Below are 17,915 nucleotides of genomic sequence, written 5' to 3'. Positions count from 1 at the left end.
TTTTGATTTGATCACGATTAATGTTGCAGCTCTTCTCTGGATTTTAGATCATCCTTGTGTGTTGCAGTTTTCATTTTGTCTTGATAAAACATACGGACTATCTCTTCCCAGTATCCTGTACGCTGACATCGTGGGCTTCACCAAACTGGCCAGTACCTGCACCCCGGAGGAGCTGGTGGCTGTGCTCAACAAACTGTTTGGACGATTTGACGACATCGCAAAGGTGACAGTTTGATTTTTGTATTTGGTTGTTGGTTGGATATGAAAAATGTCTCTAAATTTATGCAGAATTTAGTTTTAGAATAGGTCACTGCAGTTTTGATTGTGAAGGATCATTTTGAGACACTAAGTCACTCTATTTTTTCTTTAAAAGAAAATAACTACATAGTTTTATATAAGGATTTTAAAGCAGACCTATTCTGCAAAATTGACTTTTCAGAGCTTTTAACCATGGTATAGTTATTTTTCCATCTCATTTGGAGTTGTATTTGTAGCGGTCTTTAATCCAAACGCCATATATCTCATCAACCCCTGTTTTCACCGCCACCAGCATGCACCCATTGCGCTATACTTACTTCGTTCTTCAGTTTTATTTTCTTAATCAGTGATACACGTAGGTTCGGCAGCGTTGCATAGTCATTTTTATACAAGTGAAAAAAAATCCTCTACTCGCCAGTGTAACTATCCATCAGAGGTGCCGACTCTTTGTTGTGACATTTACGCCGATGTCAGCTGCCATTGGGCACCTAAGTTTTCTAACATGGAAGTCAGCGGACCTGTTTCTTTTATTAAGTTGTTGAATCTTGCTATTTTAAAACATGTAAATTATAACAAAATGATGCTCATGTGTCATAGATCAAAACTTATTTCAGAGTCATTTTAATTCAGGTGTAGACGCTGCCTTGGCAGAGGTCAACACTTTTGATGTACCTCAGTTTAAAGACGCTGTATGTAACTTTTCTGGTAGAGGGTGCCACCTCCTTATTTCCATGGAGATGTTATTGTGTTGAAATGTTTCACAGTATGACATTACATTTATCTATCCTGCATTTATTCAATTACATGTGTTCTTATTGCTAAGAAAACTCAAAAACATCATCATCAGTGTCATTTGCTTGTCTCTATGGAGACAGGGAAGTTTAAATGCCATGCTATGGAACATTCCAGTTATTAAAGCAATAGTATCTCCTCGAGGACAAGCAGGTAGTGGACACTCCACCAGAAAAGTTACATACAGCACCTTAAATATTTTTCCTTAGTATAGTATATATTATGTTTGTTCACCTGTCCATGTTCATTGTTAATAATTTGTTTGTTTTTTTTATTTGCAGAAAAATGGCTGCCTGCGCATTAAAATCCTGGGTGACTGTTACTACTGTGTCTCTGGTCTACCTGATCCTATCCCAACCCACGCTAAGAACTGTGTTCAGATGGGACTGGATATGTGCACCGCTATCGGGTCAGTTCAACTCAAGTTTTATATTTCTCAGTGACTGAACACTGTTACTGTAAACCTGGAAACCTGTTTCCACACTACTTCCTCATTTGACTTACTGGATTAAGGATGCATTATGCAACTTTATACAACCACAGAGGGTGTTAATCCTTATCACTATGGAAACAGGCAGCTGGTGTACGGGGAAAAAATATCTAATTGCTATTTTTCAGACAAACAAGCAAGGTTTATCTTTTAATAATATGATTCTGTTCAGAGTTCACATTCTAAACACATCCAGGAGAATTGACAAAAAGACATATGAAGTGACAAACTAAAATAAAAATCACATTTCAGAACATGTTTGTTGCAGTTTTTAGTCAGAGATTCTGTAGCTTGTGAACAAATTGTCGTTCCAGCCTTTGCGATTTGCTTAATGTGTCCATTCAAATTGCGATTTCGATTGTGATTAATCTTGCCGCCGTACCGTACCAACCATCAGAAATCCTTTTGTTGCAGTAAATTGCGCGAGGCGACGGGCGTGGACATAAACATGCGTGTGGGCGTGCACACGGGAAATGTTCTGTCTGGAGTCATTGGTTTACAGAAGTGGCAGTACGACGTCTGGTCACATGACGTCACTCTGGCCAATCACATGGAGTCGGGCGGCCTTCCCGGGTGAGATATATTATAATTCATAAGTGGATGTTTTCAGATTCTTGAAGGTGATTATTTTACTATTGACCACATTGTACTTGATCATCAAATATTCAAAAGATAAATCCACAATCCTATAACCCCGTAACTCACCATAATAATAAAAAAAAAGATTTTCTCACAATACCATAATGGCTCCTGCCCCTATATTAGAGAGTAACATAGGGACATAATCATAGCTATGTATTAATTCTTGTGTCTGAGCTGCTCGTTGTGGGATATTGATCGTTGCAGTAGATTCTGACCCTTCCCTCTCTTGTCCATAGCCGCGTGCACATCACACAGGAGACGCTGATGCATCTGGACGGGGCGTTCCTGGTGGAGCCCACTGACGGCGCGAGCAGAGACAACCTCCTCCAGGGCAGAAACACCTACCTCGTCATCGACCCCGAGAAACCACAGAGCGCCGCACGCAGGAACAGACTGGTAACTACAAATGTACATTTCACATTATTGTGTACAGTCTGAGCTTTGGCTTATGAAGATGTTATTCTGGACATATAAATCTTAAGGACAATCAGGAGCACTTGTACACAAATTCAGCTGTTTTAGAATAGGCCGACATGTTTGGGTGATATTTGGACTTTTTAACATATCAGCTATTAGCCTTAAATTTCCAGTACAGACCGATATTTTGTTTTGGTCAATCTTTTGCCTTAAAATACACACAAAGCTTTATATTAACACTTTAATACAAAGATATAAATGCACAAAAACTGCTCTCTTAAAGGTTTCTGGTAAAACAGGGCTGTGGGTGAGTTTGTAGTAAATTTAAATCCCAGAATATGAGGAAAGTAATCAAGAACTGCCCTTAGGCCTGTCACGATAAATACTATATTGACTTATTGCTTAATATTTTGTAGTGTTCTGGTGTAAGGAAACACACCGAATTTCTTTTGGTTGTTTATTTTCTGAACACAAGGGCTACTGTAGGCCGTGATCCGTGGCAAAACAAGAGTGAAACCACAGCAGTCTCAACTCACTTGAGCCATTCTCCAAAACAGACTAGTAACTGACCAATAGAACCTTCATATCAACTTGTCGGCGCACAAAACTTTTCACATACAAAAGCAGTTTGATTAACAACAATACATGAGCAGTTACAAGAACAACAAAAGGTGTCAACTCTGAACTAAACACAAAATATCATCATAACAATGCAGCAATATATCATACTTCAAAATTAGTTTATGTGCTCGACATATCACCCCCAAAAATATCAGCAGAGCTCATCGACTATCAGTTGCTCTGGACCTCTCTCTGGACCTCTCACCAGTAATGACATGTAACTGGCAAGGGCCAAAAATACAGCTACAAATACAGTCGGGTATTGTTCTTTTGTTCTTCATTTTGTGATTTCTTCTTTTTTTTTCTATGGAAGCTACGTAGACAACAGAGATTACGCAGATATAAGGCCACATGGCAATATAAAAGAAAGTGCTATTATTTAATGTTGAAAATCACATTCTAAGTCTAAATTAAGAGTGCTTTTTATTATCATTGTACTATCGGAATTGGTATCAGGTCTATTCCTTAGTATCGAAATCGAGTGGGAAAATTTCGTATTGTGACAACACTAGTTCATATATATTTCGGTTGTTTTGTTTCAGGGAGCACACCTGACCGCGGAGGGCCAGCGTCAGAGAGCCTCCGTGCGCATGTCTCAGTACCTCCAGTCCTGGCAAACCATCCACCCATTCGCAGACCTCAGCAACCCCAACGCCAAGCCCTCCAAGAGGCACCTGCTCCGGAGGTACATGGGGCTTAACCACTCCCACCATCTACAGGTAAAACTAACCCACACATACAGGTTTCCTTACTTTGACTCTTACTTGAGTAATATATTCTACAGTGTAACAGTATTCTTACTTAAGTAAAACTTTTGGTTACTCATCCCACTGTGAGTAAAAAAGGAAATGATTTGTACATTTGCACCGCTCCTTCAGATATACTTTTGTTAGTCTCATTTGAGTGTCTGTCCTTTGGGAATACCACATTTTGTGCATTATTTCATGTTTTGCCCCACCTGGACAGTTACACTTGACTAGTACTTTCCCCAAATACTTTTTAACTCTTGAGTAATTTCTTGGAATGGAATTTTAGGTTTAAAGTTTTACTTCCTGGCTTGAAAACAAAACATCACTCTAGGGAATTCCACGAATTTTACCTTGCAACCACGTAGTACACTGGACCAAAACTCCTGTAATGTACACAGAAATTATTATGTGATAAATAAAAATATAAAAAACACATTTATTTTCTGTAAATAATTTGGGAAAAATGTGTGATGTCATTAATGTAGAATTCTATCAAATAAAACATTCCACTTCTTGTAATTTTCAACATATTTCTTTCACAAATTACTTCTTGATTGATGTAAAACTGTAACTTATATTTCACCCACTAAATGAAGTAAAAATTAGCGAATCATAAAAACCTGTCAGAGGTGGCATGTCATCTGCGTGATTCTATGGAAATACAAAGTTAAAACCACACTTCAGACATTGTCCATGGATATACATAACTTTTAAGCCATACTCTGGAATATTATAGCCAAAAGAACAGTATTTCCATGGAAACAAGCAGGAAGAGGTCCTCCTCCAGGGCAAATAAGAGTCACTTTTGGATACATTTTAGTCTGTTTAAAAAGTTAGATATTGTGGCTTTAAATAATAATAATTTTGAAGTACAGATAATCTTACTTAAGTACAATTCTGGCTGCTCTACCCACCATCAAATATTGAAGTATTGATAATATAACAAACCTCTTTTGCCTTCATCTGTTTTTTTTTTTTACTTCTTTGCACTGTTCTTTTTGTCTTATTATTATGTCTTGTATAAATGGAGAAATTTAAACGCATATATTAAAGGTGCAGGTGTGTCTTGTTGCTTTTATGGCTCAGAGATATTGGTTTTAATTAAATCTATGTTTGCTTCAGGAAAGAGGCTACTATCAGAACGACTCCTCAGGATGGTGAGTGTACAATGTGACTGCAAATAGGTTTGTGATATGTCAGTGGGTTCAGAGAGACGAACAAGTAGGAAAATTGCTATTGGAATAACAATTCACATCAAGATATTCTATCCTAATCATGTTGTGTATTATAGTGTCATTTGCCTTATGGAGTTGGTAATTGTTCCATCATCCAATTGTATTTTGTTCCAATAATGAATTTGATGTTAAATAAATGTGAAACAGAACAACTACAAAAAATAGGTAAAATTCACAAAGTATCAGCTTTATTTTTTACAATTATTCTATGTGTTTTGCAGCTGTAAAACCCCTCACCACACACTTTATACACTTTTCTCAGACAGGCATGAACATATTCTCACATTTCTTTTTTTTTTGAACAGTCTCAAAGTTCAAACTTTCATAGATTTAAAAAAAGTAAGTACAGTATTATAGAATGAAACTGAAGATCAAAACTTGTTTTCATGCCCAAACATTTGTTTGAGAAATAAACATATTAAAGTTTTCCCATACTGTAAATAAAAATGATAGCTTTTAGAAATACTGTAACAAATTTAATTGTAATGATCAACCTACGAGAGTATTTAAGTATTTTAGGAATTTAAATACATCTGCATTATATATTTTCTGTGCATTTTCTTCTTCAGGCTGGCAGTCGATGTAGTTCGAAGTTCACTGGATCCAATCGATACTGCGAGGTAAATGCATTAAATATACTTGAAACAGTGAGATTAAAACGATTAATTTAAATATTGTACGAAAGTAGGCCTAAACCCAGTCTGAACCAGGGATAAACCAGGTTTTTATATATTTGCATTTTAGGTGGAGAAAGAAAAAGTTGAACTGTTTAACTCTGCTGTTTAACGACTTGGCTCTAGAAAGAAAGGTCTGTATCTAATCTATTCATTTTTGTATAAAAGTCATGTATTATTATAATTATTATTGTTGTTGTTGTTATTATTTTATATCTTATATTTTTGTGTTTAGTTCCGGTTGTCGGAGGTTCGGGGTTTGCACAGATCCATGACGGTTTTGGTTCTGATCTTTGTCATTATGTTTGCCGTCCAGATGCTCGTGTCTGAAATGTGAGTCATTTCAGTTGGGAGTTGGGACTGGGACAAACAAAATTATTCACAATTAGTTTCCTCTTATTGATCAATCACTATTTTCTATTTTCTAAAATGTGAATGTTTAACTCAACAAATAGGCAAATTTCTTCTTGCGACTGCTTTAAAAAGACCAAAGCTGAATCTTTCATGTTGAAATTTGAGTAATTACACAGCTCTATTTTCAGTTCATTTTAGGATTTAATAGGGATGTAAAATATCCAAACTTCAATGTATGTTGCCCAAGGACACACGGATACTGCCGTTGTGTCCTTGGGCGAAACACTTCCCTGTAAACCACAAAACCTCTTGTCTTTTTGTTGAAATAAAAGCTGCTAACCCTGCAGTTCAGACCTCTACAAATATATTATAAAATGCATGGGATTTTTTAAGTAGTTTTGTATTAGTTTTATCTCCAAAATTATTTTTAATGGCTAATCTAATCGAGTAACCATTACCGTTAATATTAACACTCTGAATGTCATTTTAGATATATATTTTTACATTGTGCATTGTTGTTTTTTGCAGAAACTTCCAGATGGCTATTTCCTATGGAGTCACTTTCCCTGTTTTGGTTTTACTTCTGTCCATCACCTTCATAGGATATTTAAAGGTAAACAATGCCCACATAGTCAGAGTACTGATAATAGACACAGTCATAGGAAACATGCAAATGAACTACTGAGAACTAATGCAAATACTTCTTTTGTTTGGCAGCCATAATGTTGACCAGGGCTAAAATTGCACAATAGTTATGATTAGACTGATAAAAAATAAACAGCAGTAACTTTATTGTGTTAAATGAGAAAAATGCCTTCCTTGTGTGTAAATTATGTCTGCATTTTTGACAGAATTTGATGACATAGGTAGAGAGATTCTGTTTTAGAACTCAGCCTATTCCCATACTTTTTCTTCTTGTATTTTTGCACTTCCTCTCAACTTTTTTCAAACTGCCACTGATGTGATACTGATGTAAAACTGTGGTAAATATTTACCCCAGATCCTATCCCGTCAAACTCTCTTTTATCTTTCATTTATCATATTTATAGTTTGTATTTTTATGTCCTTTTTGTTCTTGTGTTTGAGCAGAAATGGCGTTCAAAGTTGCCGCCAAGTCTTCACTGGGTTTATGGGTTTCCACGTGGAGTTTCGTTTCAAGCAGTTCTTCGTCTGTTTGTGATCATTCTGTGTGTCCTCATCACTCTCACTATGGCCATCCTCAACTACGTAAGTCCTAAAACAGGTCTAAACCAGGTCTGGTCTGAACCAGAACTGAACCAGGACTAAACCAGGTCTGAACTAGAACTGAACCAGGTCTGAACCAGCTCTAAACTAGGTCTGAACCAGGGCTAAAATAGTTCTAAAGCAGGTCTAAACCAGCTCTGAACCAGGTCTGAATCAGGTCTGTACCAGGATTAAACCAGGACTAAACCAGGTTTAAACCAGGTCATAACCACATCTGAACAAGATCTGAACCAGATCTAAACGAGGACTAAATCAGGGCTAAAGCAGGTCTGAACTAGGATTGACAGACGCAGAGTAAACCAACCTGTTAAACAACAGAAATACCCCAAACAGACACAGGTAAACAGAGAATAGAATGAATAAATAATGAATCGTCTCCGGAATGTACAGAACATCCAGAGAGATAGACTGAATGAGCCAGGCTGCTATACCAGGTCTAAACCAGGTCAGAACCAGGATTGAACTAGAACTGAACCAGGAATAAACCAGGTCTGAACCAGGACTGGACCAGGACTGAACCAGGTTTAAACCAAGTCAGAACCAGGTCTGAAGCAGGTCTGAATCAGGACTAAATCAGGACTAAAGCAGTTTTGAACCAGGCCTAAACCAGGTCTGTACTAGATCCAAATTACTCTTTCATAAAACACTTTTACTCCATAAGATGATAAGGTTTTTTTTCTTTCAGTTTTTCCAACCAGGAGACAACTGCAGCTCCATCACCGACATCAACGAGCTGCAGGGACTCCGGCTGTACACTGGACCGGTAAAATTATATTCTGTCCCCTACTCCTGCAGTTTTACTAGATTTATTGCAATATTTGTTATAGGAAGGGGGTATTTGGAGTAATAGGTGGCTAGAATTTGCTGATGTCATAATTTCAGATGGAGGGCGGGGCCTATATAACTCTATGAGAGATTTCTGTTTTTGAAAGAAATATCCAAACCTATGATCCACAAATGTCATTATTGGTTTGGGATTGGCTTCACAAACTTGTTATATTAATCTTAGGGTTGAAAGCAGGCCTATTCTGCAAAATTTACTTTTTTAACCATGTTTTACTCATGTCATATTATATCATGGTTGTCAGTCACCTCCCATGTTCAGCACCACTGGTACACACCCACTGCTGTGCACTTATTCCATTCTCCAGTTTTATTTTCTTAATCGGTGATACACACAGAATTTGGCAGTATTGCAGTTTTTTGTTTTCTTTTTTGTTTCGTGTGGATAGGCCCAGTAATTAACCATAAACCAGGTCCACAAATCTTCAATCTGACAGTTAAACAGCAAACTCCACTATAGAATTCTGACTTGTCTCCAGCTACGTTTAATCTACAATATTGTGAGGTCGCAATCTATTCACTTTAATATATGTAACATGCATTTTTCCCTTGTACTCTTTCAGTATTATCTGTACTGCTGCCTGCTGGCCATGCTGGGAGTGGTGGTTTTCGTGAAGACCTGTATGTCGGTGAAGGTGCTATTACTAACGTTAGCAGTGGTCGTTTATTTGGCGCTCTTTCTTCACGTTTATGCCCCGAGATCCTTCTGCTACGTCGACCTGATCTACAACGGCACGCACAAGTGGGTCCCACACATCTAATACTGAAGCACTTGTAGTTTTATGTTGTACTGCTCTAGGTCTAGTACAATGTGAGTTAAACTTATAACTAGTACAGATGAGCAAAAAGACAAGGCTCTGGTGCAGGTCGATGTTTTTTTCTGTGTCACATTCAAGTGCATGATAATAACTGCTGTTTATAAGAACACACCACACCTCTCTTTGCGGAGAAGTTATTACATCTTGACCCAGTTATTTAAACACGAGTGCACCATTTAATAGCATGTTCTCAAAACACACGAGGTGCATTTCAAATAACCTTGTACCGTAGATTGAAATTTTCCAAGACATTACTGCAATATTATTCAGTAAAGGAATTCGAAATAGTAAACATTGAAGACATTTCCTGAAACATGTCGAAATGAACAGTTTCACACTTGCACATTCAAAACAGGGACTAAACCCAGACATTAAATCCTCTTAAGGCAAGATAACACATTTCTCATGGTTCTAGCCTCCTCAAAGCTAAGGCTGGGTAATATAATGGCAAACAGAAACAAAACATCTTCATATTGATCATGCACAATTTACAATCGGCATTATTTTTTTCCAAATTTTAATTTCTGCCCCCAAACCACATACTTTTCCTGACAGTGGACTGGCTGTGAACGTCTCTATTAAAAGAAGATCACTGACCATTTGTTTACAGACTCCTTACTCAAATCTTTGTCTCCATCAATAACTTAAACTTAAACTTATTAACAAGAGCATAGTTAACATCATTATATTTAAGATTTTACTACAAACTTTGCCTACTTTTGTCTAGTTTTTAAATTTTGGTGAAGTTTTTTTTCACCTGATTGGACACAGGCAGCACATATGACGTACACAGAAGTAATTCCATAACTGGTACTGTTAACCATAATGTTATCAAAGGCCAAGACTTGTCTAAATTGCACAATAGCTGTGATTGCGCAAATAAAAATGAACCACAACACCTTATTTTGTTAAATCAGTGTTTAATCTATCAGAAAAATGCAATTTCTCTCTGCATTGTGGATGGAGTTTTCCGTGTTGACAACATAGGTAGATGGATTCTGTTTTAAAACTCAATGCTACTTCTTGTATTTTTGTACTTTTCTACTCAACTTATTTTTTTCCACACAAACTGCCACTTAGATGATGTAAAACTATTGTAAGTACTTACCACAGGTACTATCCCACCAAACCAAGTCAACATGAAAACCTGTCATATGCACTTAGTCGCCCAGTCCAGTGCATGTGTCCTATTTTCATATATTCATTGTTGTCTGGCTCTTCTCACTTAAGGTCTTGTTTTTCGCAGCCTCTCCACTTAAGTACAGAATGTAGGTTTGGATCTCAGTTTACCATTATTACTTCATGAGTGACATAGTGTAAGTAGGGCCCACACCACTTAAAAGGTGAAGGAAGTGAAACAAGAGACAGCAAACAAACTGTTACATGATTACACTGAAGTAGGATGCACTGTAAATTTGAACCTAGAGATTCACTGTTTTTGATTGGTTCAACAAACTTTAAAGTAACAACAATCACGTTTTTGGAGTCGAATAGTGGCACCACAGAAAAATTACACTTTTGTTTATTTATACGGGCAGAGAAGACTTTGAACTTTGTGCCAGTTTTTGTTTCCTGTGGATAGGAAAACTAATTACAGAGGTATTAACTATAAACCAGGTTAACAAATCTGCAAAGAGTTACACAACAAGTTCCAGCATAGAATTTTGACTTGTTTCCAGCTCAGTTTAAAAACGGTATATTGTGCAAAATTGACTTTTTTGAGCTTTCTACAATGTTATAAGGTTGTTCAAAAACATGCCTGAAGAGGTTTTATATGTCATCCATGCACGTTTGTGTAATTTAGTGATCTCTCCCGGGCTCTATTCAAACTCTCCTTACAATTGGCAGTAAGATTCTGTGCAATGCTCCGCCCACAAGCCTACATCATCCACGCTTGCACGACAATTCTCCATAAATACAGAAAAATATGATACAAAACTGTACACAACAACTTCACAAACCTGGTGCGATGTGATCATACCGCAAATGGCAAATAAGCTAAACTGAACTGATGTGCAGTAGTTTCATTAGCGGGATTGTGATTATGTTGTGATAGCGCTCTAAAGGAGGAGTGACTTAACACGTAGAGAGTAGAGAATCAAAAATGAAACTTATGAAACATGTTAATATATTGTTTTCGGAAAATACAGCATTTTTAAAACAATAAACGGCAACAGGGTGATCGAAATACTGCATGTTATGTGTTAGCAGTTATTACTTTAGGGGCTCTACAGTGTTGTGATGTCACGTGGACACACCCTATAACTATATTCATTCAGTTTAATATGGCAAGTTTGTGGAGCCAATCCCAAGCAAATAATGGGTCATAGGTTCGAATATTTTTTTTCAAAAACAGTGAATCTCACATAGAGTTTGAGGCCCCTCCCTCCATCTGAAATTATGGTATTGTCAAATTCTACATCACTTTATTTATGTGTGATGTGATGATACCATACTCCCAGATGCAGAGATCGGGGGCATTCCTACTGATAACATTGTACATTGTTGATCGCTATGGCAACTGTCCTAATTTTTCATCATTCTGAAACCCAGGGGTGCCAATGCTAGAAAAGGGTTGTTTTGTGTTTTCACTATAATTTGTATGGACACAGTACTGTTTAATAATGTTATGTTTGTACATGTGTTAATAAAGTGTTAATAATGTGTTAATAATGTTTTAATAATGTTTTAATAACGTAATAACTGATGATGTCTGATGCTTCCTTAGACCCGGAGTCCTCAAAGACCCTCAGATCATGTCCGGAGTTTGGCTCGTCATCTTCTACGTGGTTGGGCTCATTTTGGCTAGACAGGTGGGTCAGCGCTTTCAAAAAGGGATTACCAAATGTTCCACAGTAATGCATTTGTCATTTCCAGGTAGGGTCGTCGCGTTCTGAAATTTTTGAGTTATGATTATTGTGAGGTATAAATAGTGTGATTTTATGATTATTCATGTTTATTGACACACAAAAAATCACACACGCAGTTTGTGAGAAGCGTAGCACTTCAAATTGTATGTTTATGCAGTGTACTGTAAATTCTAAAACTTCAGCGATTAATGTACTGTGGCCAAAAATATTTGCAGTAACTGAAAAACATTTCCATATTTTAACTACTTTACTTTTTGGATTTGTATAGAAACTTGTTCCTCTATTTACTATCTGCATTAGAGTTTTACAACACACTATTAAAGCTGCTGTTTTGTTAAATTAATAAGGAACTTTGCTTAAAATGTATTGGAAATATTAAAATTCTGTTTGTGGGCCGTAAATTAAAGTTCATTAAAGTTATTCATATATTTTTAGATTTAGAAGTTGATGTTTACTGAATAAATTGCAGAAAAAAACAATCAAAACACATGAAGATCTAAAATAAATGAACAAACTGTATCTGTGTTTTGATTTTTTTTTTTTATATGTGTATCTTGTCCCAGTACAGCTATATGGTGTAAGCAGCTCTTGAGATCAAAATAAGTCCACTTGTCTGCTTCTAATTCTCAATCGTTTTATTGTCAGAATCAGGAAGTGCGTGTTATTATGCTAATTGTTGCTAAGAGTTGCCATGACGATAAACTTTGCTCTGGTCTCTGGAAGTAGTGAAACGTGCGGTTCTATATTACACAAAATGTATTCTTTTGAACTTTAGGCCATATTATAATGTTGTTCCCTCCTCAAACCACGAGTTGTGTTTAGTGTCATTCATGTTTGAGTAACACTTTATTATTAGTCTGTTACATTTCCTAAGCTCAAAATACTCTGTTCCACCTTGTGATGTCATGCTGTGGTAGTTTTCAAGTTAACAGCTACATTTTACCTTTAGTTCAGTAGAGATCGGCAATTCCAGGGCTGAAATTATCAAAATTAAAACTCAATACGAGTTTACAAACACAGTGGAGCACTTCCTGTATTACCACATGACATCACAAGGTGGAACAGAGGGTTTTCTGTTTGAGAAAGGACCTCAGCCTAAATATGCAGGATTTGTTTCATTCACACATGTTTAACACAAAACACAACTCCAGGTATATTTTTGACGAGGAAACATTGTAACATAGATTTGAGAATAGCGTTATATGGGCCCTTTAAAATGAACTAGCTTTTAAAACGTGAATAGAAAAATCTATTACAGCACCTTTAATAGCCTGACTATTTAGTAATAACACTTTATTCTGGGCTTGTGATCTGCTAACTGCTCATTCTGCTCCTTTTCAGGATGAGCTAAACTGCCGTGTGGACTTCCTGTTGGAGCACTGCTTTCGTTTGGAGCGAGAGGAGATGGAGACGATGGAGAACGTAAACAAACTTCTGCTCCAAAATGTCCTCCCGCTGCACGTGGCCTCCGTCTTCATGGGCAAAAACATCCGAAACCAGGTCAGAGCAGAGTCTAAAACATACAACGTAAGCTCTGAAATGAAGAAACAATGCATATGAAAGGATCTTAAAGGACCCATATTACACTGTCTTCTGATCTATGTTATAACAACTTCCCTAGTATCAGTTGGATAATTGTGTGAATGAAACAAAACACAACTCCATCTATGTTTTTGATCAGATAACAACATTCAAGATCAGTATCAAGATCATGAACAAAAAAATGCTGACATAGGTAGAGCAATTCTGATTTAGAAACTACTCCACCAAACCGAGTAATAATTAGAAAAACATAAAAACCTGCCATATGCACCTTGAGTATTTGTAATTATTCACTTTTTACCCATGTTTTTTATGATTTTCTTGCAGGACCTGTACAGCCAATCGTACGACTTTGTGTGTGTGATGTTCGCCTCCGTTCCGCAGTTTAAAGAGTTTTACAACGAAGACAGCTTCAGTAAAGAGGGTCTCGAGTGTCTGCGCTTCCTCAACGAAATCATCTCCGACTTCGACGAGGTACCAGCGGAATGTTGTTGTGTCCTTGGGCAAGACACCAACCATGACTATGTATCAATGTGGTGTGTGAGTGAGCGGGAGTCAGAGGGGCCAGGGGTGAAGATCGACTTACCCTAGTTTGCCCTAAATGCATAAAACTATCATTTACTTCCAAATAAATACAAAATGTAATTGTTTTTTATGACGAGGGAAAGTTAAATTATGAACATTCCTATAACTTAAAAATCCAGTATGTAACTTTATTTATGGATCACGTTGTCTGCATGATTGTTAAAACAATACTTTGGAACATTCTCCATGGAGATAAATACGTTTTATGCCATACTGTGGAATGTTATAGCCAGTGGAACAAGATTTCCATGGCAACGAGCAGGAGTCAGGTTTGTGGAGATGCAAACCCACTCACAGTTAGACAGACACATGTTTTTTTGTTTTTTTTTTTAACAATTTCTTTTGATAAAATGTTACATATTGTGGCTTTAACTTAAATTTGTGAGTCTTGCTATAAACTTTTGATACTGATATAGGCTCCAACAGCAGGACATATAAACATAGTGGAGCATCTTTAGCTACAAAGCGACTTTGAGTATCTGGAAAAGAGCAATTTAAGACCAATACATGAAGCCATAATTTATATATTTTTATTCATTTATTGAAAATGTTTCCATCTTGTCCTTCACAGCTGTTGTCCAAACCAAAGTTCAGTTCAGTGGAAAAGATTAAAACCATCGGCAGCACTTATATGGCAGCAGCCGGCCTCACTCCACCAGGAGAGGAGAGAAAGGTTTGTCCATTTCTATATCAGATTCTGTGTTATGAACTATTTCAAATTTGTACCCCACCTACTTTTTTAATAGCTTTTTGTGTTTTTTTTACATATCAGGATCTCTGCTATGGAAAAAACAACCGAAAGTGATACAGAAAAATACCAATCTGCACAAAAGCTTAAAAAGTGAAATTGTAATTGTACCTGATGCTCAAAATTGCTTAAACATAGACTGTAGATATAAATGGACAGAGCTAATCTGCTACCCACTGCATTTCAAATAGGAAGTGAGCAGGAGCACACCTCCACCTGATATGGTATTTTTGGAATTTTTATTTCCCTGTCATGCCTGTAAATCAAGATATGGATATGAATTTAAAAAATTCCCTGAGGTTCCTCCCGGTTTGACAGGTTTGATCATTTTAATTTAGTTTTAGTCACATTTTTTTAACCTTTTTTAGTTTAATCATTATTTATCATTTTAGTCTATTCAATATATTATTATTATTATTATTATTATTATTATTATTATTATTATTATTATTATTATTATTATTATTAATAATAATAATAATAATAATAATAATAATAATAATAATAATAATAATAATAATAATAATAATAATGAATACTATGACAAAATATTTGAGTTGATGAACTGAACATTGATTATTTATTTATTTATTTATCTTTATTTATACAGGGGAACCCAATGAGAGCGCTTGGTCTCTCTTTTTCTTGGCCACCCTGTTTAAAATACAATACAAGCAGAAAAAACAAACAAAACAAATAAGTATACAAGTCCATATAAAATATTAAAAACAGGTGCAGGTGTGTGTATAAAAGTTTGTTACCAGATTACAAAATTGCGCCTGTGTCACCAATGTAGCCAGTTTTGCCTTTCCTTAGAGTGTATTCCACTTTTGTGATAATCTCTTAATGTGCTCTATATTGAACTTATTTTAGCCATTTTTCTATCACTTTTCTATTTCCTCTTTTCCATGTGTTTTTATTGCACCTTTAAACGCATCATTGACCTTTGTGAGTCTAAAAGCTGATGTGTGGCGCCCTCTGCAGGAAAATTGTGAGCTATCGTACAGCCACGTGAGGGCCATGGTGGAGTTTGCATTCGCTTTAATGGGGAAACTGGAGGCCATCAACACTCACTCTTTCCAAAGCTTCAAACTCAGAATAGGTACGTTTAAACTATTTCAACTATGTACACATTAATCCTGTGTTCAATTTAAAGGAGACAAAATTGTGCCAAATGTACTTTTCAGACTTTTAACCATGTTACAATTGTTTCCCTCCTCAGTTACACAGTGATGTTGCATTAGCGTGATTCATGCATGTTTGAATAAGCTTCATTCTCGTGGATTAAGTCATTGCTCTAGGCTTTGCTTTCCAGTTTTATTTTTCTAATCTGTTACACGTAGGATTTGTTAGAGTAGCATAGTCATTTTGGCACATGAAAAAAAAAATCTGCTACACGTGATATGCAGCAATCCATAGCAGGGACCAACAGCATGTGCCGCTTTGTTGTGATGGTGTACCACAACGTCAGTTCCCAATTTGCACTTCAACTTTCTAATGCAGAAGCCACATTTCACTATGAAAATAGATTATAACTATAGCAGACACAAGTACAGTAGGTCCAATGTCCTTTGTGACGTGAGACTTGTTCTGTTTTTCCCTTAGTTTATATCTACATTAAGTCCTTGTAGTAACATTTGTTAAAGGTAGTGTACCTGTTGGGTTCATCACATTTCTTGTCTCCATGGAGATATTATTGCATTGCCTGGAATGTTTCACAGTATGGCATTAGGTTAGGTTAAGTTAGTTTATTTGCCATTTGTTGAACACATTGGATGAACATGTTTAAGTAGAAATACATACATACATAAAGAAAACATGTATATTTCCATGGAGACAAGCAGGTGGTGCCTTCAGCCCAGGTTACAGCTCGCATCTGTGGAGAGGCCAGCCCGCTCACAGTAAGAATGGATGTTCTCAAGGTATTTTTGAGCACTAATAACACTTACTGTTATACTGCGGAGCAAATAACATCTTCTAGGAGACACATCTGAAACGTTCCACATTAATTTAGTAGTATGTATTCGTCTCTTTACTTCTTTCAGGTATAAACCATGGTCCGGTGATAGCAGGGGTCATAGGAGCTCACAAACCGCAGTACGACATTTGGGGAAACACTGTGAATGTGGCCAGTCGAATGGACAGCACCGGAGTTCTGGACAAAATACAGGTCAGCAGCGAAATCCCTAACTGTTGCATACATTTTTTTTGTTTTGTACATGACATTAATGGGCCTAGACACTGATAAAAATCACCAGGTCAAACATTTGCACATTTTTCTTTTGGATATTCTATGACAAAAGAAAAATGTGCAAATGTAATCAATAGGAAAATTTGGCTCTTGTCCCCATTTGGGAGTATGACATCATCACATTGTAAAAAAAACACCTGTTCACCTTCATTCACATTGTCAAATTAATACTTTGCAGCTGATGTCATCAACATTCCCTGGGGATGTGATGCTAACTAAAGGCACTACTCTGTCAGAAGCTCTGTTAGACTTTAATTTGAGCTTTATTTTAACACAATCTGACCATAAAGAAATGATTTAGTTGGAACTACAACAGGTGAGCTGTTTTGTGCTGGTAAACAAGTCTCACACAAATAAAATTATCATCAACTCTGACATCTAAACAGGACCATAGATGCTTGTTTCCATCACAAACTCCTAAAATTTTTTATTTTTCTTAAGTTTTCAGACAGTCGTAAAACTTTTTGGCAGTGTTTGCTAATGTGTGCATTGCGTTACTGTGGTAGCTGAACATTCCACCATACACATTGGCCTACGCATAGAACACCCCCAGCGTAATGTCTCTGCAAAGTATCAATAGATCACATTCATGTTATACAATTTCATTATGTTACAATTTCAGATGGAGGGCACTATATAAGTCTATGGGGGAGTCACTGTTTTTGAAATATCCAAACTTATGATCCACAAATGTTGACCCTCATCATTATTTGCTAGGGATTGAATCAACAAAGTTATCATATTATTCTTATGTCAATTTGAGTTATTCATACTGACGGGG

The 17,915-nt window shown here is 36.5% G+C and overlaps 1 protein-coding gene across 1 annotated transcript in view; it reads left to right on the top strand.

Annotated features, from left to right (window-relative positions):
* The window catches only part of LOC117386687 (adenylate cyclase type 4-like), a 31,490-nt gene that overhangs the window by 12,906 nt on the left and 669 nt on the right, over positions 1-17,915 (top strand). Inside the window, exons 8-26 of the mRNA XM_033984096.2 lie at positions 112-223; positions 1,332-1,459; positions 1,955-2,113; positions 2,419-2,578; positions 3,763-3,939; positions 5,092-5,126; positions 5,774-5,824; positions 5,949-6,012; positions 6,114-6,211; positions 6,761-6,845; positions 7,322-7,459; positions 8,163-8,240; positions 8,884-9,062; positions 11,867-11,951; positions 13,350-13,508; positions 13,878-14,024; positions 14,707-14,808; positions 15,868-15,985; positions 16,929-17,053. Coding sequence (XP_033839987.2) covers positions 112-223; positions 1,332-1,459; positions 1,955-2,113; positions 2,419-2,578; positions 3,763-3,939; positions 5,092-5,126; positions 5,774-5,824; positions 5,949-6,012; positions 6,114-6,211; positions 6,761-6,845; positions 7,322-7,459; positions 8,163-8,240; positions 8,884-9,062; positions 11,867-11,951; positions 13,350-13,508; positions 13,878-14,024; positions 14,707-14,808; positions 15,868-15,985; positions 16,929-17,053 — 2,200 coding nt within the window. The remainder of the gene's footprint in view (positions 1-111; positions 224-1,331; positions 1,460-1,954; positions 2,114-2,418; positions 2,579-3,762; positions 3,940-5,091; positions 5,127-5,773; positions 5,825-5,948; positions 6,013-6,113; positions 6,212-6,760; positions 6,846-7,321; positions 7,460-8,162; positions 8,241-8,883; positions 9,063-11,866; positions 11,952-13,349; positions 13,509-13,877; positions 14,025-14,706; positions 14,809-15,867; positions 15,986-16,928; positions 17,054-17,915) is intronic.

The sequence above is a fragment of the Periophthalmus magnuspinnatus genome, chromosome 18 (assembly GCF_009829125.3).
Source record: "Periophthalmus magnuspinnatus isolate fPerMag1 chromosome 18, fPerMag1.2.pri, whole genome shotgun sequence".
Lineage (NCBI taxonomy): Eukaryota > Metazoa > Chordata > Actinopteri > Gobiiformes > Gobiidae > Periophthalmus > Periophthalmus magnuspinnatus.
The sequence above is the reverse complement of the archived record's forward strand: the minus strand, read 5'-3'. Positions and strand labels throughout refer to the sequence as shown.